At 38.2% G+C, this 20,887-nt stretch overlaps 1 protein-coding gene across 3 annotated transcripts in view; it reads left to right on the top strand.

Annotated features, from left to right (window-relative positions):
- The window catches only part of LOC125150876 (tomoregulin-1), a 126,879-nt gene that overhangs the window by 87,733 nt on the left and 18,259 nt on the right, over positions 1 to 20,887 (top strand). For all 3 annotated transcript variants that reach the window (XM_047831321.1, XM_047831317.1, XM_047831316.1), the window contains 2 exons: positions 9,231 to 9,379; positions 11,957 to 12,022. In XM_047831321.1, coding sequence (XP_047687277.1) covers positions 9,231 to 9,379; positions 11,957 to 12,022 — 215 coding nt within the window. The remainder of the gene's footprint in view (positions 1 to 9,230; positions 9,380 to 11,956; positions 12,023 to 20,887) is intronic.

The following is a 20,887-nucleotide window of genomic DNA, read 5'->3' as shown; positions in this document are numbered from 1 at the left end:
GCTCTTTCTCTTTCTCTCTCTCTCTCTGCCCCTCTCTTCCATTTGTGTGCTCCCTGCCATCAAATAAAAAAAAATTAAAGTGCAGAACACCGTATCTCCATGACCTTTGGCAGTTTTTTGAATGCTCTGTTACTCTTTGATAGTTTGTCTGTTATTCCCTCTTCTGGACTCGCATCCCTATTTATGTACTTGTTTAATACCTACTCTTCCTTCTTGACTTGAATGAAATTTAACTCAGATCACAGGATAACACCTCTTCTGGAAGCCTCCCTTGCTGTCTTCCATAGTCCCTATGAGTTAGGTGACTTTATTCCCTGTTACTCCTTGTTCTTGAGAAATAATCTCTTCTCTTGGGATCACTAGCAGAATGTGGGCTCCCTAAGAGCAGGGACTTTGTCTTGTGGATTTCTATACTGGATGAACTTGCCATAAGGTTGGGTTGTAGGGTCCCTCTATAGGTCTTTGTTGAACTCATGGCTGTTCACATTAGATCTTTATTATTCACTTAGAGCTGCACATGGGGTTGTTGTAAGGATTTAATGTATGTGAAAAAGACTGGTATTAAACTTGTTGAAGGCTTCATAGGTGTTTGTTAAATCTAAATATAAATAACTTCACATGAATTAGTTTAAAGCCAGTGTTTTCTTAACTGCTAAATAAACTTACCATATCAAGAAGGAATAATACTTTCTGTGTAAAGTAAGGAGAAAGAAGGAAAAGGATAGATTTTTTTCAATAAAAATACTACTACTTTCAGATGTATGTAGTATTTGATTTCAAAGCGTTTTTTTTTTTTTACAAAAGCTTATTTGGTTCTTTCACCAGTATTAGGAGGTATCATCCCTATTTTAAAGACTTAAGAGTTGTGATTTGCAGAAATCATAGAAGTCATTGAATTCATTTATTTATGTATGTATGCATTCATGCCTTTGAAATTTGCAGTGTTAGAAATGCAAAAGCTTTAAAAGACTTTACTGTAAAAAGTCTTTTTCCTACCTCTGTTCCCCAGCCACTCAGTTGTCTTCACTAGAGGCAGTCACTGTGATGTTTATTTAATCTCTCAGCCATTATTTTATGCATGTACAAGCAAATATATACACATATTCTCTTTCTTTCCTTTTTTAAAAAACTAATGGCAGCACACTATACATACTGGTCTATCCTTTATTTAAGACTTTTATTGTAAAATGAATATTTACATACAGAAGTGCTTAAAACATATGCATGCAATTTAAGGAATACTACGTCTGTGTACCTAACATCTAGGGTACAAAATAAAATATTGCCATATTACCAATATGGAGCATTAATCCAGCCATGGATGGAAGGGGCAATAGTGCCACTATTACGTGAAACCTTCCAGAAGAAGATACATTGAACAGTCTCTGAATCAGAGTCTGGCTTTTAGTTTCCCAGAGAGTTTACAAGATTCCCTTCTGGGGACGCCAGTGGGCAAGAACATGAGTGAGTCATGGGGAACATAGGGCTCACCACAGTTGAGACATCTGGCAGGATTCTAGTGTTGCCAGGTACAGATGACTGGCAGGAATGTGGTCAGGGAAGGGCCTGCCCTGTGTTTTCTACTTCTCCTCCTGCCATAGCTGACCTCCAGCTCTCAGGAGTCAATTAAAGGAGTATGCTCATTTGAGTCAGGCAGTAGGACATTGGAGGGGAGAGTGGGAAATTCACCACCATACAGTTAAGACAAGCCAAGTATGAACCAGAATCTGGATCAGGCTTACCTGGGCATTCTGTCCCCTGGCTAAAAAGGGCACAGTGGCACTGGGCCTCTTAATAATTGCAGCCATCAACAGAACTGTCTGCAGAGTGAAACTTTGAATGTGGACTGGTTGCCCTGTACATCTTGTATATAGCTATCACCCTGGGATCTTCCTTTAGTGTTGTATCTTTTTCAACAACAACCAATTCTTCAGTTTCCTACGCCAACCAGGTGTCTTATGATTTAATTCAGTTCTGACACTCTACTTGGAGTTTGCATAGAGCCCACAGATTGAAGGCACAAACCCACAAGACACCATCTGCAAGTGAGGTTCCCTGCATTTTGGCCGAACATACTACTAATTTGAAGATCTCCTGCAACCTTCCCTCAGGTTTGGTAATTTGCTAATATGGCTCACAGAATTTAGGAAAGTGCTGTGCTTACTGTTTATTATAAAGGATGTAAATAGGCAGGCAGATGAAGAAGTACATAGGATGAGGTCTGGAAGGGTCTTGAGCACTGGAGTTTCTGTTTTCTTTCCATGGTGTCAGGTATACCACCTTCCCAGCACGTGAATGTGTTCACCAACCTAGAATGTTTCTGTTTGAAGTTTTCTACTGAGGTTTCATTATTGGTTAAATTATTGGTATTGGGGATAAACTCCATCTCCAACCCTTCTCTCCTTCTCCCCTTCTCAGAGGTCAGGTGGGTTGGTGGGGTGGGGAAATGGAAGTTCTGATTCTCTAATTACCATGGTTGGTTTTTCTGGTGTCTAAGTGGCCCCTCTCTCCCCTCACCCAATGATGCATTTCCTTAGCATTTCCTTAGACTCTCCTTTGACAGTTTTGAGGGTTTTTAGGAGCTCGGTGTCAGGAACAGGGCGTTATACCATGAGTATCCTAGAAATTCATTTACCTCTCTCCTATATAGGATAGTCTGTTTCTTGCATTTTTTTGCCTTTAATTTCTTGGTTTTAGTCTCCCATTTTAGCATATTTTTCAGTACCTTCTTGAAAAAGGGTACGAGATGTTAAAAAAAAAAAAAAGCCAAAAAACTTTTTAGACCTAATGTTTGAAAGTGTTTTATCCTACGCCTAATACCTGACTTATAACTTGTCAAGTACATAATTCTAGGTGGGAAATAATTTTCCCTCAGACTTGAGAAAGCATTGCTCTACTGTCTTCTAGCTTTCAGTATTGCTGTTGAAGCCTGAAGCCATTCTGATTCTAGAACCTTTGCGTATGATTTTTTTTTCTCTGTATTGAAGCATGTAGGATCTTTTGGTCCCCAGTGTAGTGAAATTTCACAATGTTGCACCCCTTCTTAGAAAGTTACTTCCTTTTTTTTTTTTCCTTTTTAAGTTTATTTATTTATTTTGAGTTAGAGAGCGAGCAGGGGAGAGGGAGAGAGAGAGAATCTCGAGCAGGCTCCACACCACCAGCACAGAGCCCAATGTGGGGCTTGAACTCACGAACCATGAGACCATGATCTGAGTTGAAGTTGGATGCTTAACTGATTGAGCCACTCAGGCACCCCAAAAGTTACTTATTTCTGACTTGAGAAATTTTCTTCAATTAGTTCTCTGATGATCTCCTTTCCTCTCTTTTCTCTCTAGTATTTCTGTTATTTGGTTGTTGGGCAGCCTGGACTAGTCCTTTAATTTTCTTTTCTCCCATTTTCTATGTTTTAAAATTTTTGCTGTACCTTCTGAGAGGTTTCTTCAGCTTTATCTTTCGGTCCTCTTTTGAGTTTTTTGTTTCTGTTTGCTGTAATTTTGATTTCTAAGAGCTTACCTTTATTGTCATGGTGCTCCTTTTTCATTGCATCCTATTGTTGTTTTATGATTGCAGTATCTTTTTGTGCCTGTGCGTTATTGGTTGGTATTCTGTCTGCTGTAAGGATAGATTTTCTTTTATTCATTTTTACTCAGTGAGTGCTATTCTGTTAACTTTTGTGTATTTTTTAAAGTTTATATGGCCTTGGTGAGTTAGGGAGTGTTCCTTCTATTCTCTGGACAACTTTGTGCAAGAATAGAATGACCTATTTATTGAATGATTGGAGTGAATGTGTTCATGAATTTTCTTTTTAAAAGACACCTGGCTCTGAAGCTGTCTTTGAAGGACACATTTTTTCAAACAGATGATTTAATTTATTTAATGATTATAATACCATTTAGCTTCTGTTTCTTTTTTGGTTAAATTCAATAGTTAATATTTTTAAAAAGTTACTCATTTCACATGTTTTCAAACTTGCTATCTTAAAGTGCTTTATCATAACTTTTCATTATTGATTAAACCATAATCCCCATTGAATCTAGTCTTTTTCACTGCTTTTTCTCTTGTTCTTTTTCTTTCTTTCTGGATTAATCCTCCTTTGTTGATTTGAAAGTTTTTTCAAAGGATCAGCTTTGGCTTTATTGATCTTTTCTGTTGTAACCATGTCTTCTATTTCTGCTGAGATATATTTGTATATCCATATCTCTATCTCCATGTATCTATATCCATATCATCTGTTTTTCCCTTCTTTTTTGTTTTCATTGGATTTATTTCATTGTTTTTTTCCCCTAGCTTCTTAAATGGATGCTTAGTGATTTAATTTTCAGCCATTTTTTTAAGACTTGAGAAAAAACGTGAAGGAAGTGATGGATTGAACCTGGTGGGTGTCTGAGGGAAAAGTGTTCAGGGAGAGGGAAAGCCCTGAGGCAAGAGTGTCGCTGGTGTGTTTGAGGGAAAAGCAAGGCCAGTTTAGTGAAAGATTTTTCATGATAAATCATGAAAATCATGTGGAAAATACTTACTTTCTTTCATTTGTTACTTTCCATACTGAGATATCTATTTTACATAACAGCTATGAGTAGAGAGAACACTGTCCCAGCTGCTTATTACTGATCTTGGGCTTTTTAACTTTGTTCATATTCATCTTCCCTTTTCATAATTATTTGTTGTCGGGATTAATAAGGCAAATGTGAGTATTCCTGCACAGTAGGTACAGAGTAAATGGTTGTTAGATGTCTTGAATTTGGCATATTTACTGAAGTGATTTCTTTCCCCGTTAGTGCACACTCCTAAGCTTTGGGCATCCTGCCCTCTGCTATGGTTGCCGTGTGCAAACAGCTGTAATCACTGTAATCAGTAGTATCAGCAGCCTTTGGAGTCTAATATTTTCCTCCTCTGCTCATTGTTTCCCTGGACTTTCCTTGACATGGTAATTTGATTTTCTTTCTGCCTGTGCCATTGAGAAGAGCAGCCTGGTGTGTTCTCACAGTTTGCAGTCTGACAAGCAGTGGTGCCATCCCACCGAGGAGCGCTGACTTTCTCTTACACTTAGTCACAGTTGTGCTCAGTGCCCACTGCTCTATCGCTTGTTTCTCCTCACTGGATTGGTGTGGTATCTTGCCTTTGTTGTTGAGCTGTTTCTGATTCCTGGAACAGTACTTTAATCTTTCATCAGCCCACCTTTCTCTTTTATTGCCATTCTACTTTTGCCCACTCGTATCCTGTCAACCTGAGGTCCACAAGGATGTTCTGTAAAGGGCCAGCTGATAAATATTTTACACTTTGCAGACCAGATATGCTCTCTGTCCCATTCTTTTTGCCTCCTCCCCCCCCCCTAAAATGTAAAAGCCATTTTTGATTTTAGTAAATAGGAATTCTTAATTTTTTTTCTGGTGCCTTGATTTTTAAATTGTGAAATAGCGTATACATTTAAAAGTGCATGAAAACTTACATACTTGGTTTAGTGCATAAAAATGAAACAAAATTTTGTGAATCCTACCTCCCAAGCCAGGAATAGAATATTACCAAAACCTCAGAGCTGCCCTCCCATGTTCCTCCCTGAATACATCTGGTATACTGCATTTTGTGGAAATCATTTCTTTGGTTTTTAAAATAGCTTCACCACAGATGGTAAATCACTTAATATATGATTTGGCTTTTGATTGATACTTAGTTTTGTATAAATGGAATCATCACTATATGTACCTTCTTTTGCTCAGCAGTTATGTTTTTGGGATTCATTCATGTTAATGCACATAGCCATAGTTCATTCAATTTCAGTGTTTATTGAATTTAATTAAAAAAATTTTTAATGTTTATTTTTGAGGGAGAGAGAGTGTGTGTGCGAGCGGGGGAGGAGCAGAGAGAGAGAGAGAGAGAGAGGGAGACACAGAATCCGAAGCAGGCTCCAGGCTCTGAGCCAGCAGCACAGAGCCCAACGCAGGGCTTGAATTCACGAATTGTGAGATCATGACCTGAGCTGAAGTCAGACGCGTAACTGACTGAGCCACCCAGGCGCCCCTATTGAATTTAATTTTTTGACTATACCACATCCTTTTACAGTCCATTTTACTGTTGATGGACATTTGGATTGTTTCCAGTCTTTTGTTCTCATGAATAATGCTGCTGTGAACATTCTTATGTCTCCTGATGAGCAAGGAGCTTACCTACCAAAGGCCTTACCTACTAGTGAAATTGTCAGGTCCTTGCAAGGCTAGCTTTGGTAACATTATGTACAGATTTACACTTTTGTTCTTCATTTGCATTTCAGATTTTCTTTATAAGATCGGTTTTCAACTGCCTTTATGATTACCTTTACTGACAGCCAGCGGGTAACAAACTCTTTAAGTTTTAACTTCTTCCAAATTTCTTTTATTTTACTTTCATTCATGAAAGTTATTTCTCTTCATATACATTTCTTTTAATTTCAGCACATTGCAGGTATTATTTCACTGTCTTTTGCTATAAATAAACAATTTGGCTTCAGTATTGCTTTTGAAAACACTTGTCCCCCTTATTTTTGCCTCTGTCTTCTTTCTGGCTGCTTTTAAAATACTCTTTTTTGATGTTTTTATAAAATTCCATTGTGACATCTCCATGTCTACATTCCTTTTTAATAATCCTGTTTGGAATATATTAGTCTTCTTGGGCATTTAGATGAGTATCTTTTTTAGTTTTAGAAAGTTTGACAAGAAATTGCTGAGAATATTGCCCTTGCCTCATTCCTTTTACTCCTTTTTGAGGTCCAATCAGATTTTTTCTAGATTCTGTTGCTGTTGTCTTCCATATCTCTCTCTCTCTATTTTTTCTTGATGGCCTTTTACCATTTTTAAACATGTTTTTTATTTTTAAGAGAGGGTGAATGAGTGTGGGAGAGGCAGAGAGGGAGAGAGAGAGGATCTGAAGCAGTATCTGCACTGTCAACGGAGAGCCTGATACGGGGCTCAAACTCATGAAACTGTGAGATTGTGACACGAACTGAGGTCAGACGCTTAACTGACTGAGCCACCCATGCGCCCCAGTCTTCCGTGTCTCTTAATCTTTTTTTCATGTTCCATCTCTCTTTGCTGTGGTCTGGGTAATTTCCTTTAACCTGTCTTCTGCTTCCCTAACTCACGTTTAGTTTATCTAATCTGCTGTCAAATCTAAATAGTTTTTTATTTCTAATCATACATTTTTTATCTATTAAAAATGCAATTTGGTTCATCTCCTCTCCTTTCCCTCTTCCTCTCCACTCCCCTCATTTTTTTTTTTTTATGTTTATTTATTTTTGAAAAAGAAATAGTGTGAGCAGGGCAGGGGCAGAGAGAGGGAGACACAGAATCTGAAGCCGGCTCCAGGCTCCAAGCTGTCAGCACAGAGCCCAACACAGGGCTCACACCCACAAACTGTGAGATCATGACCTGAGCTGAAGTCAGAGCTTGACTAACTGAGCCACCCAGGCACCCCTCTCCTCCTTTTTTTTTTAAAGTGAGCTCTACTCTGTTGTGGGGCTCAAATTTAGGATGCCGGGATCAAGAGTCTTATGTTCCACTGGTTGAGCCAGCAAGATGCCCTGCTTGGTTCATTTTCAGATCAGCTTGTTCCACTCATGGTGTTTTATTTCCTTATTTCTTGTAGATATATGACTGAGTGAGTGTGTGTGATCTACTTATTTTTCTCACAACTGTATCTTGGAAAATGTGTGAGGCTGAAGATAATAAAATTGGGTTTCTCCAGAGAAGATTGCATTTGCTTCTGTCAGTTGCCTAGGGCCCCTTCTAGTCCTTGGCTCTTAAAATAAACTCTGGGTTTGAGGTTTTTCAGAACACCCAAGTAGTATTTTAAGTTGTAATTACCCGTGTGAGGGCTGGCTTATGGTTTTTAATTCTCAGGGGAGATGTTTTTCTTCCCTCTCTTCAATGCCATGGCTCAGGACAGCATTTCCCCCCCTTTAAATAGTCCTTGTGGAACATGACAACTCATTTCTAGTTTACCCCATGCTGAGAGTTGTTACTTTTTGACATACCCACTTATCTAGGGTCTTCAGGCTCCCCATTTAGGTAGGTCAGTATTCTTTGTCTTTTGTTCCCAGAGGCCTGCAAAGCCACAAAAGTTGATAATTGAGTTTACACAATTTGGCAACCACTTTCAAGGTGAAAATCAGCTTTAGCAAACTCAATTGACCTTTCTCTCTTCCTGTCTTCATTTAACTTTTGTCAGAATATTCCCTGATTTCTTGTCAACTTATGAATGCATTTGAGAGAATATTTCTCTCAATATTCTCTCAACAATATTTTTTGTTGTTTTCATCAGGAATATTAGTTTAGCTTCTAAGACTACAGTGATGCTAGAAGGAGAAATCTCTGGTTTTTTTTTTACTTTTATATTCCCAGTTAAATTTTATTGTTCTTGAGAGGAGTGGCCATGTCTTAGATTTCCTTATGCAATCTTAGTATTGAGTGGACACTCAGTGGTATAGGTAGATATGCAGCTAGTAACACTTTTGAGGGCTTGCAAATTACATGTTTTATATCAATTATATTTTTTAATCTTTCCAGTTATTTGGCGAGATAGGTATATTATTATAACCTCTATTTTGCAGGTAAGTAAACTAAAACTTAGGGGAAGAATCTGGACAAAAATTTGGTAATTAGTTGGGCTAGGATTTAGATTCATGACTTTTGATTCATAATTTTGTGTTCTTTCCACTACACCATGTTGCTTTTTAATTAATGTTGACATTTGACATCTTTTGATTATTATATCTAGATATGAAAATTTCAGGGAAACCACCGGATTAACAATATCTAGATGAAATTATCCCTAAACTCTCACTTGAAAGAAATTGTTAGGGGTACCTGGGTGCCTCAGTCGGTTAAGTGTCTGACTTTGGCCCAGGTCATGATCTCACGGTTTACCAGTTTAAACCCCGTGTCAGGCTCTGTGCTGGCATCTCAGAACCTGGAGCCTGCTTCAGATTCTGTGTCTGTCTGTCTGTCTGTCTGTCTGTCTGTCTGTCTCTGCCTCTCCCCCACTCATGCTCTGTCTCTTACTCTCTCAAAAATAAATAAAAACATTAAAAAAAAGAAATTGTTAGCTTGTTATTGTTAAACTTTTGTTTTACAGTTGTTAAACTTTTATCACTTAGAATAATATATTGACTTCTGTTAACAGAAAGCAGAAAAGAAAATGAAATGCAGCATTGTGAAATTTTGTTGTATTAAAATATAGGTAATTTATATCTTTTCCAACAGGTGTGTATGTAATATAGATTGCAGTGGATACAGTTTTAATCCTGTGTGTGCTTCTGATGGGAGTTCCTACAACAATCCTTGTTTTGTTCGAGAAGCATCTTGTATAAAGCAAGAACAAATTGATATAAGGCATCTTGGTCATTGCACAGGTAACAGCTGTTCTACTCACCCAGAGACCTGTCTTTATTATATTGTGTGTCTGAATTCTTATTTGTCATTTTGGTAGTGTTCCATACTTGTAAAATGAGAAATCTTTGCTTTATTTATTTTTTTAATTACTTTATGTTTTAGAATTTCTTTGTTCTGTTACTAATTTAGAATTTTTTCCATTTATTTTCATCTTCTTAAAATTCAAACCATGCTTTTTTGTTGTTCATATAGTTACTAAGCTATTCCTTACATGGACTTATAGATACATTTATAGTTCTTAAAGGTTGTCTCGAATTTATAGTAATAAATATAGCTGTTTAAGAATTAGTCAACTTATTTCAATTATAATAAAACTATAAGCATTGCCATGTATTTCTTCATCTTTTTTTCTACAGCAGAAAAGTTTTCACATTCTATGTTCACATTCACATTTCACATACTATGTTTTCACATTCTCTCTGCAGTTTTTGCCCCTACATATTATATACTGTTAAGAGATTTTGGTGTGAAGTTACAGAATATAAGGAAAAACTATCACCTTCGGTTTAAAATTCTTTTTTCTCTTTTTGCTTTATGTCATAGTTTGGAAGCCATGATACCAGCTAAGAATTTATTTTTGTTTTCTATTACAACTAGAAATATCCAGTCACTAAAGGCAGAGGTTCTCAATCTTCTTTCCCTAGTAATACACGTATGGGTGAGGATAATGTATCATTCCTAGTAACATACAAGAGCCAGGCACATTGTCATGGACTAGGATTGTGGTCCTAGTAGTCCTGCTTAGGAAGTCCATCCCTCCTACCTGTTTTGGATTTATTAAAGGGATATGTTTTTTATCTAAGCTAAGAGAAAAAAGTGGTAAGGCAAAGTTTGGTACTTTATGTTGGTAACAAATTATTTGTGGAATACTGCACCAGGGATTGCAATACCTCTGGTCTAAGCTACCAGAGAATGCCCAAGGGGCTCATAAGAGGATTTCCAGTTGGGGGTCAAAAATGGGCAGGAGAGTGGCCCCTGGGTGGCTCAGTCGGTTAAGTGTCTGACTTAAGCTCAGGTCATGATTTCATGGTTCGTGGGTTCGAGCCCCGCGTCAGGCTCTGCGCTCACAACTCAGAGCCTGGAGCCTGCTTCATTCAGATTCTGTGTCTCCCTCTCTCTCTGTCCCTCTCCCATTCTCTCTCTCTCTCTTTCTCTCTCTCAAAAATAAACAAACATTAAAAAAAATTTTTTTTAATGGGCAGGAGAGCAAACCATTTGCTGGTAGAGGCCCTTCTTAGGTCCCTTGATCTTAAAGAAGTATTATGGTTTGTTTTTCTGTTTGTTTTTTTAATTTTTATTATTTTTATTTATTTTTTTTTATTAAATTTTTTTTTTCAACGTTTATTTATTTTTGGGACAGAGAGAGACAGAGCATGAACGGGGGAGGGGCAGAGAGAGAGGGAGACACAGAATCGGAAACAGGCTCCATCAGCCCAGAGCCCGACGCGGGGCTCAAACTCACGGACCGCGAGATCGTGACCTGGCTGAAGTCGGACGCTTAACGGACTGCGCCACCCAGGCACCCCTAATTTTTATTTTTTTAATGTTTGTTTATTTTTTGAGAGAGAGAGGGAGACAGAGCGCGGGCAGGGAGGGGCAGAGAGAGAGAGAGGGAGACATAGAATCCAAAATAGGATCCAGATTCTGAGCTGTCAGCTTGACACAGAGCTCCAACTCCCAAACTGTGAGATCATGACCTGAGCCCAAGTCAGACACTTAACTGACTGAGCCACCCAGGTGCCCGGGTTTGTTTTTCTTTCCTAGAATGGTGTTTAGAGCCTAAGTTGAAACAGTAGCTTAGAGAAATAATATCTTTTATGAGGAACTGGCTCATGATTGAATGGTACTACCAGAATTTCAAACTTCAAATTGGTCAAACTTGAGAATTTTGATAATTGAAGTTCATGCAGATTTAGAATCCTTTGGAGTAGTTGGTCCTTAATTTTTATCTTGGTCCTCTTGATAATATTTCCATTCATCCCTAATGATACCTTCCCTTTCCTCCCTCACTATGTACTGGGAAGCTGAAGCTTGTGTTTCCAACAGGCAATTTGTGGTTCATTTATAGTCTTCCCAGTCCAAATACAATTTGCCAGTCTGAGGTCATTTCTATCATAAATTTTGTCTGATAACATAACTGAGATTCCACATTTATCTTAATCTGATATGTTTCTAGGGAAACAGTGGTAGGAGAAGGTAAAACTTGAGACCATTGTCCCTTGGATACAGGGTTAATCTTTTCACGTCAGGATATCTGTTATTTTAGTTTGCACAGGAAAGACTTTTTCAGTAGAGGACATTTGAGCCGAAGTCTAGATGAAATTAGGCTGTTCATCATGCAGAGCAGAGCGTGTATATATTTGGGATGTCTTGAAGCCTAAGATAGAAATGGCACAATAGTCAAGAGATTGGAGGGAAATGTAAGCAGGATAAGTGGATGAAGTTGGGAAGGACCTGGAGCATTTGGAATATTTGGAAGTTTCATGGTATGAGTTAAATATCATATGTGTCTTAATTTGAAAACTTTTCTTTTATAGACACAGATGACACTAGTTTGTTGGGAAAAAAAGATGATGGACTACAGTATCGACCGGATGTGAAAGGTATTGAATCACGATTTTCCAAATTTTGGCCAACTATTGAAATATGGTCAGTATCTGTCTGTAGTAGTTCTATTTCCATTATAATGACCCTTCCAACTTTGCTCTCTGTAGCAGTATGTTGTAGAATATATTATTAGTAATAATATGAACTGAAATGGCTAAGGCATTTATTCTCAATTTGCAGAGTACTCTCACATATGCTTTGTTTTTGCAATTGAAATTTTTATTGAGATAATTGCAGATTCACATGTAGTTGTAACAAATTACATAGATTCCCTCATATTTGCTTTTTAAATCCTCTTTACTTCTCTAGAATCTACTATTAATGCTTGCCCTCTGTGTACAGGTCTTGTTCCCTCTGCCTGGAACTTTTCTCTAATTAATATTCATCCTTTCAGTCTTAGCTTAGAAGTCATTTCCTCTTAGGAAATACTCCTTGACCCATAAGTCTAGATTAGGTGCCTCTCTATTATACTCTCCTACTTGATCACTTAACCAACTTTAATTATAGTTGTCTCTTTTATTCATCTGTATCCCCTTGTAGGCTCTGAGTTTTGTAGGGACAGAAGACTGTATCTATCATGTTCACTTTTGTATTCCTAATTCCTGGCAAAATGTTTGGCACATATGTAGGTGCTTTGTGCTTGCAGAGAATGGATGCAGCTCAAAGAAACTGTAGGATTTGTTTGTACAGAGTCTTAGATATAGTAAAGGTCAGAGCTGCAGAGACTGGATTCCTTGACCTTAAGTCCAGTGCTCTTTGATTTAATTTGATTCTTCAACTACTCAGGGCTGCTAAGGATCAAGGGGAATGTTGAGACTCCATGAGGTTCTGTCTAGTGAACTGAAATAGGTCTAGATCTTGGGACTCCTAGTTTGGCACTAAGTGCTCTTTCACACATGCATCTTCTATCCATTCATTAGGTTATACTAATGAACAATTGTTTTTAGATGTGTGATCTACCTTTTATGTCTAATTTCCAAAATATATGTAAAATGAGAATAGTAATCGTACCTATCTCATAGCTTTATAAAAATTAAATAATATATGTCAAGTGCTGAGAATAGTATCTGACATACTCATAAGTGCTCAATAAATGATAGCTGTTATTATCACTGAATTTGTTATTCCCTCAATAGAATCATATCATACCTGAATCATTTATATTCCATGAGCTCCTGAAATACTAGTTTGCTATGTTGATACAAGTGCTGTATTTAAAATGGAAAATCTCCTGTATTCCCATAGGAGACATAATAGATCAGCCCCAGTTTTATTTCTTTATACTGTTAGTACATGACCTGAATAGGAAGGCTATTTTTCAGTAGCTAGAGGCTCATACTTAAGGTAATTTGGGGAATTATGTATGCCCCAAATACTTGCCTGCCTTTGATAAAACTACAGGGATAATTTAGTGCCTAGGCCACTTTTGAGATACTGAAAATTCTTTACACATAAGAACTGGTCTATAACTCAAATGAAATTACCATAATCAGTAGATATAATTTATAATGTGCCTATTCTATACTGGTTGTTTTATCAGACATTGTTGGTGGATAGAAAGATAACTAACACATGACCTCCTTCTTTAAAGAGTTTCTTCATAATAAGAAATGAATATAACCTACTTCTAACAAAGTAGAAATTGGCTATTGTTATACATGTAGTGTGGTTGAAAAGTGCAATGGACATTCAGAAAAGAAAAGATTGCTATTTGGTGGAGTATAGTGAGGATCTGAGAAGCTTAATGGAAGAGGTGAAATTAGGGCTGAACCTTGAAGGATGGTTAGGATTTTAACAGAGATCAAAAAGATATTTAAGGAGAATGCAAGAGCATGAGCAGAGGTGTGGATGCAAACGTTATGATAGAATGTATTGGACAGTGGTAAGGAGTCCTTTTTTGGCTGGAGAGTAGGGGGCTTAAGAGGTAGAAAATGGAAGAAGAGATTAGAAAGGTTGGGGCCAGACTATGTAGTGTCTTACTTAAATGCTGTATTATCCTAAGACATTTAAACTTTATTTGTAGAATTATTAATATATTTGAAAAAGACAAGGCTGCAGAGTTAACCAGTTGAATGAATGGTATGTGGTAGGTACATTGTGCTTATTATTATATATATTGGACTAGAGGCAGGGAGATCAGTTAGGTTGACTCAAAGGGGATAGACTTCTGCTTAGATCAGAGGGATAGAGTTGAGATGACTTGGATGATAGATTCTATTTACACAACTAAGGATGTTGGGAGAGGCAAGGTGTTTAAAGTAAGGGAGGAGTTGATGGTGGAGGTGATTAATTTTGGAGTTTGAGTTTCTTGTGGGACTAAATAAGTCCATGTGACTTGTTTAGCATAAATTTGCAAGTCAGTCCTTTGAGACAGAGGTGATAGGTAACTGAAGTCATGAGAACGAGTAAGAGATTATAGAGCTGCATTGTGTAGACTATTGCACACTTGAAATAGGGCTAGCATGATTGAGAAACAAAACCTTTAATTTCATTTCATTTTAATTCATTTAAATTTAAACAGCCACATGTGGCCAGTGGCTATCGTTTTGGACAGCACACACATAGAACATATCGAGAGTTGTAGAAAGTTTCATTAGATGGCACAGTTATCCAGATCCAGAGAAAACCAAGAAAACTACAGTGGCACAGAAGCCAAAAGGGAGAAGCTGCATAAACATTTGAGAGGATGAGTATTGAATTTGAAGACAAGGGAGTCATTGGTAATCTTGGACCAAAGAGTTTCTCTAGAGTTATAAATGTGAAATCAAATTGTTGAAAGAGTTAAGAAATGTTCTAGTAGGGAGGAGTAGAGGTCAAAAGGTACTATTTTGTATTTTCCCATTTGCTTCTATTTTTTGTCCTCAGAGGCATTTATAGGAGGACCTTAGTAAATATTTGTGTCCCCAGGACACAAGACTCGCTAGGTAGATAGGGCTCTAGGGATGGAGGCTACAAAGTGAAAAGCAGCAACACAGCATCGGCAGGTAGCTGGACAGATTGGAAGGTAGTGCTCAGTAGGGAAGATTTTTTTAAAGTTGAGCTCTTAGAAAGTAGTGCTCATGAAATGGAACATTTCAGTGTCCAGCACGGTGGCTGAATTAGTGCTTGTCTTGGGCTGTTAGAAAACCTGTGGTAAATGCTGAGATTGTAGTGTTGGAAGCATTGTTGTAGATCTTTATGCCGTACAGGGTATGATGGTTGAACATGAGGTATGGGAGATGGGTATGTGACATTTTAAAAGCTTGATTATAGAAAATTTCAAATGTATGTAAACAGAATAGTATAATGAACCCTCCTTTTCCCAGTACCCACCTTCAACAGTTTACAGCATTCTGCCATTTTTATTTTGCCTGTATACCTCTACCCTCTTGATGATCATTATTCTTATTTTACAGGTGTTTCTTTGAGGTATAATTTACATACAGTGAGATACATGAATGTTAAGCTATCAGTTTTCAAAAATGAATGCACCCCAATATACCCACGTATACCCACAGTCTCTAATATTTCCATCTATCCAGGAAGTTCCTTTGTGGCATATGACATTTCAACGTGACCATTTTTGTCCAAAGATATTTTCGTACAGCCTACAATCTAACTGTAGCACCTTCTTTATTTCTAAGACATTCTCGCTTGTCTTAGTTCCTGAGCCTCACTTCACCCCATCCCTCATCCCATCTTTGACCTCCTTCTCTCAATATTCTCTCTTCCTGCTAACCAGTGATGATACCAGAGATACTGAGATATTGGTACTATTTTTTCCATTACTTGGCGACTGTCACTTAACATATTTTAATACAGCTCTTTTGATCTGCTCCATTTTTAAAGTCTTGATAAATTCCCCTCATTGAAAGGTAAGACTGAGACAGTTGCTAAAATCTTTGAGAGAAGTCTGAGTGTGTGTGCTGTGGAGTGTGGGAGAGAGTCCTGATGAGTTTTAGAAGGCTGTCTGGGTGGATGGCACAGACCCCTAAGAGATGAAGGTCCCTGGGAGATGAGAGTGGAATACTGATCTGGAGGTGATGGGTAGGAAGCACAGCAGGGGAGGGTGGAAGGAAAGGGGATGTAGGAAGTAACGTGATCTTGGTATGTCAGGGAGATGAAAGGAATACTTTCTAAGGGAATGGCTGAGGAAGTGGATGAGTTTGTTCACATTAGAAAATGTGTTTTGTTGGGAAGAGTGGAAAGGCTAGGAAAGGAAGAGTTAGGGTTAGTATGGAAAATGGGATTTAGAAATGTGAGAGTTAGAGGTGTTGGAGGGTAGGTAGCTTTTTATACCTACGTATTCTTTGATGGGGTATGAGGAGACTGGTGTAGGGAAGGTATGTATGGAGGGATATTTAGTAATGAAGATGAGGTGCAGGATAGTATAGGGGAAACAAGAAAGAATATATTAAATTTTTTAAGTGTAGGGATTTGTAGAAATGAGCCAGAGTTACTGATGCAGTGTTGGTGTGTTGTTGTGGCCTCAGCAGATGACCTACCAGGTGCATGTCTTGGTTGTTAATAGCAACTCCTTATGCTTTATTTGGGTTGTATGTTGATGGACCAGGACAGCCAGCCAGTGGAAGATGCCTTTGCAGATAGGCCATCTGGTACTGGATTTTCTTATAACATCATCGCTTAGAACCATACTCTCCTTTGTATTTGAAAACACTGCCGCTGGTGGTAGATTTGTTTCTGAATGCCTCTGTGGGTGGAAGGAGCCACTGAGTGACCAAGTATACTTTTTATATCGCACACACACCAACATTGTTCAGAGACTAACAGTTGCAGCTGTTGTTCGTGGAGCCTGTCACCACTTGCCTGAGGGCATTGTTTGGAGAGGACCATTCTGTGCCCAGTTCTTGCTGTGCGAGGCTGCATCTCTGCTGTGGTTTCTGAAACTGTGCTTTATTCCATCTTTAAAGCCTTTTTATATTTCCTTTTTGAAGTTAATCTAATTTACTTGGCCCAGAGAGCAGGTGCTTGGACATTCTGCTTTTGTCTATTCCCTTCACATCTCCCAGAGTGGCTGGTGAAATAATAGCGTGATGGTTAAGAGCTTGCTCTGTGGAATCAGACTTGGTCTACACTTAAAGGCTCTGTGGCCTCCTTTCTCTGATCCTTAATGATATTATCTATATAGTGGGGATACTACTATCTACAGCCTAGGATTACTCTGATTATTAAATGCTGTATCACTAAATTCCTTATGGAGGTTATTAGGGTGATTGTTAATACTTGTGTTTTCTGTTTTCATTGTTGGTACTTGACTGCGGTCAAAGGTCTCACCATTGGTGAGTCTACCTATCTGCATCATGTTTAATGTGGTTCATGAGTGACATCAGTGTGATATTCATTCATTCAACAATTATTCTTGTGTGCCCTTCTGTGTGTCGGGTGCTTTCACATATTTGTGTTATTATTTGATCCTTATCACAACCAAGTTATCCTCATTTTGTGGACAAAGAAGCTGAAACAGTGAATTGGTGGCTCATGTAGAATAGCAGAGCAAAGACTGGAATTTAGGCTTTCTGACCCTAAGCCCTGGTGCTCTTTTTTTTTGTATCACAACTATTCCAGAGTTCTCTACTGCTGCTTTGCTTTCTTTCTTAATTTGCTTCAGAACTTTAATATACTTTCAGCCATCACCTTGGTGAACATTTGTTTTCTAGCTTTAATTAAGAGCTTAATCTTTTTTTTTCTTAAGTTTATTTATTTTGAGAAAGAAAGAGGGAGAGAGAGTGTGCAAGAGGGAGAGGGGCAGAGAGAGAGGGAGAAAGAGAATCCCAAGCAGGCTCCGTGCTGTCAATGCAGAGCCCGATGTAGCGCTTGGTCTCACGAACTGTGAGGTCATGACCCGAACTGAGATCAAGAGTTGGCCGCTTAACTGACTGAGCCACCCAGGTGCCCTTAGAGCTTAATCTTAAGCTCCAGTTTCATATATTCATATGTAGAGCCTGGAACATAATAGGTGCTCAGTAAATACTTTTGGATACCTAGAGGTCTAAATTTGAACTTCATTTACTATGTTCATTCTACTGAACCTCCTGTCATTAGGTTCACATTTAGAGTCATTTTTTCCCTAATTTTTTAATTATGGTGAAATGCATGTAACAAAATTTACCATTTTAATCATTCTTAAATGCACAGTTCAGTGGTATTAAATATATTCATGAAGTTGTGCAATCACCACTACTATCCATTTCTAGAAGTCTTGCAGCTTGTAAAACTGGAACTATACCCAGTAAACAATAACTTCCCACTTCTTCCCTCAGCCCTGGCAACTATCATTCTTTTTGTTTCTATAATTTTGTCCACTCTAAGTGCCTCATACAAATGGAAACCTACAGTGTTTGTCTTTTTATGACTGGCTTATTTCGGTGCACATAATGTCCTCAAGGTTAATCTGTGTTGTAGCATAAGTCAGAATTTCCTTCCATTTTGAGGCTGAATAGTGTTCCATTGTATATACGTCCCGTGTTTTGTTTATCCATTCATTCAATGATGGACACTTGTATTGCTTCCACATTTGAGCTATTATAAATGTTGCTTTGAATATGGGTTTATAGCTATCTCTTTGAGACCCTGCTTTCAATTCTTCTGAATATATCCCCAGAAGTGGAATTGCTAGGGGCACCTGGGTGGCTCAGTTGTTTGGGCATCTGACTTCGGCTCAGGTCATGATCTTGCAGTTTGTGAGTTCAAGCCCTGCGTGGGGCTCTGTGCTTACAGCTCGGAGCCTGGAGCCTGCTTCGGATTCTGTGTCTCCCCGTCTCTCTGCCTCTCCCATGCTCTGTCTCTCTCTGTCTCTCGATAATAAATAAACATTAAAAAAAAAAAGTGGAATTGCTAGATCAAATAGTAATTATGTGTTTAATTTTTTGAGAAATCACCGTACTGTTTTCCACAGTGGCTATATCGTACATTCTCATCAGCAGTGCACAGGGTTCTAATTTCTCCACATGCATGCCAACACTTAACTATTTTCTTTTTTTTCTTTCTTGGATAGTAGTCATCCTAATGGGTGTGGGATGCTGTCTTGTAGTTTTGATTTCCATTGCCCTAATGATTAGTGATATTGAACATTTTTCATGTGTTTATTGATCATAGTTTCTTTGAATTCATGCATATTTTCTTCGGAGCATAATTCTGTATTGAAAGCATCTTTAATAAAGACAGTTCTGTTCTACTAAATGCTTAAGGTACATTTAATGGGTTAGTGCTGGGCACTACTTGTGAAGATGGTTGTTACAAGTTATCTAAAGGGTGGGATTGGGCAAGTTTGACCTTAAGAAAAAAAATTGTTGGACAGTGGGCTATGGGGTAAACAGACATGGAGAAATCAATAGTTAAAGAAAGAGATTTCGTTCGACATAAGGAACATTTGATAATACTGGAATTAACTGGGTTGATTTTTTTTTTTTTTTAAACTTCTGGAAGTGGTCAAGTAGAAACAGGACCTTGGGGTTGTAACTTTATAAAGAGATTCCTTCATCAGACCAGACAGGCCCCAAAGACCCTTTCAGCTCTGAGTTTCTGAGAGCTCATTCCACAGCAACTTCAAGCTGTATGTATTTTTTTCTGTATCTCTAATATTTATTCCTACTGCTAAGCCCTAGCTTAGTTTTTCATTGCCACAAGTTTGGATTATGTAGTGAATTCCTAATTGGTCACCTGGTCTTCCTAGTTCCCCTGCCCCTTTATCTTGCATGCTGTTATCCAATTGAAAATTTTAACAACTTTTTGACGTACAATTTACATACCACTAAGTTCACCTCTTTAAAGTATGCAATTCAATGTTTTAAAATAAAAAACCAAAAAACATTTTTAAAGTAATCTCTATACCCAACATGGGGCTTGAACTCAAACCCCGAGATCAAGAGTTGCATGTTCTACCAACCGAGCCAGCGAGGCACCTTCAGTTCAATTTTTTAAAAAATATATTTAGGATTGTACAACTATCATATCAAAATCAAATTTTAGGCCATTTTACTTAGCCGAAAAAGAAACTTCACATGCATTAGCATTCACTCCCCATTCTCCCTAACCACCAGCTCTAGGCAATCACTCTTAATTATGCAAAACATGGCTTTCATTGGGCTGTTCTTTAGCTAGAAGACTGTCAGTGTCTTCCTTGTCCATATGATTAAGAAAGCATTTCTCGGGGCGCCTGGGTGGCGCAGTCAGTTAAGCGTCCGACTTCAGCCAGGTCACGATCTCGCGGTCCGTGAGTTCGAGCCCCGCGTCAGGCTCTGGGCTGATGGCTCAGAGCCTGGAACCTGTTTCCGATTCTGTGTCCCCCTCTCTCTGCCCCTCCCCCGTTCATGCTCTGTCTCTCTCTGTCCCCAAAAAAATAAATGTTGAAAAAAAAATTAAAAAAAAAAAAAAAGAAAGCATTTCTTACCTGGGGGGTTCATATTTTTCCATAATCTGATTTCAGCTTATTTTTCCAATTTTGACTTAAACCCTTCCCTGGTTTGAATATACAACTCTTGCTAAGGCTCATCTACTTCTCGTTCTTAAGAATGCTGTGTGCATTATACCTTCCTTTTGGTTTCCACTCTTCCTCTAAATAAATCTGGATATGCTTTGAGACCTAACTTGAGTCCTGTCCTTTCCATGAATACTTCCCTGAGTAATATCACCTACAATGAGTTCTCCTTTAAACTTGAACTTCCTTGGGCACTTGGTCGAAGTGTGTAATGATCTTGTGGTTCCTGCGTTTAAGCCTCGCCTCAGGCTCTGTGCTGACAGCTCAGAGCCTGGAGCCTGCTTCGGATTCTGTGTCTCCCTCTCTCTCTGCCCTTCCCCTGCTCGTGCTTTATCTCTATTTCTCAAGAATAAATAAACATAAAAAAAAAAAAAAGCTTGAACTT

The sequence above is a fragment of the Prionailurus viverrinus genome, chromosome D4 (genome assembly GCF_022837055.1).
Source record: "Prionailurus viverrinus isolate Anna chromosome D4, UM_Priviv_1.0, whole genome shotgun sequence".
In the NCBI taxonomy this organism is placed as follows: domain Eukaryota; kingdom Metazoa; phylum Chordata; class Mammalia; order Carnivora; family Felidae; genus Prionailurus; species Prionailurus viverrinus.
The sequence above is the reverse complement of the archived record's forward strand: the minus strand, read 5'-3'. Positions and strand labels throughout refer to the sequence as shown.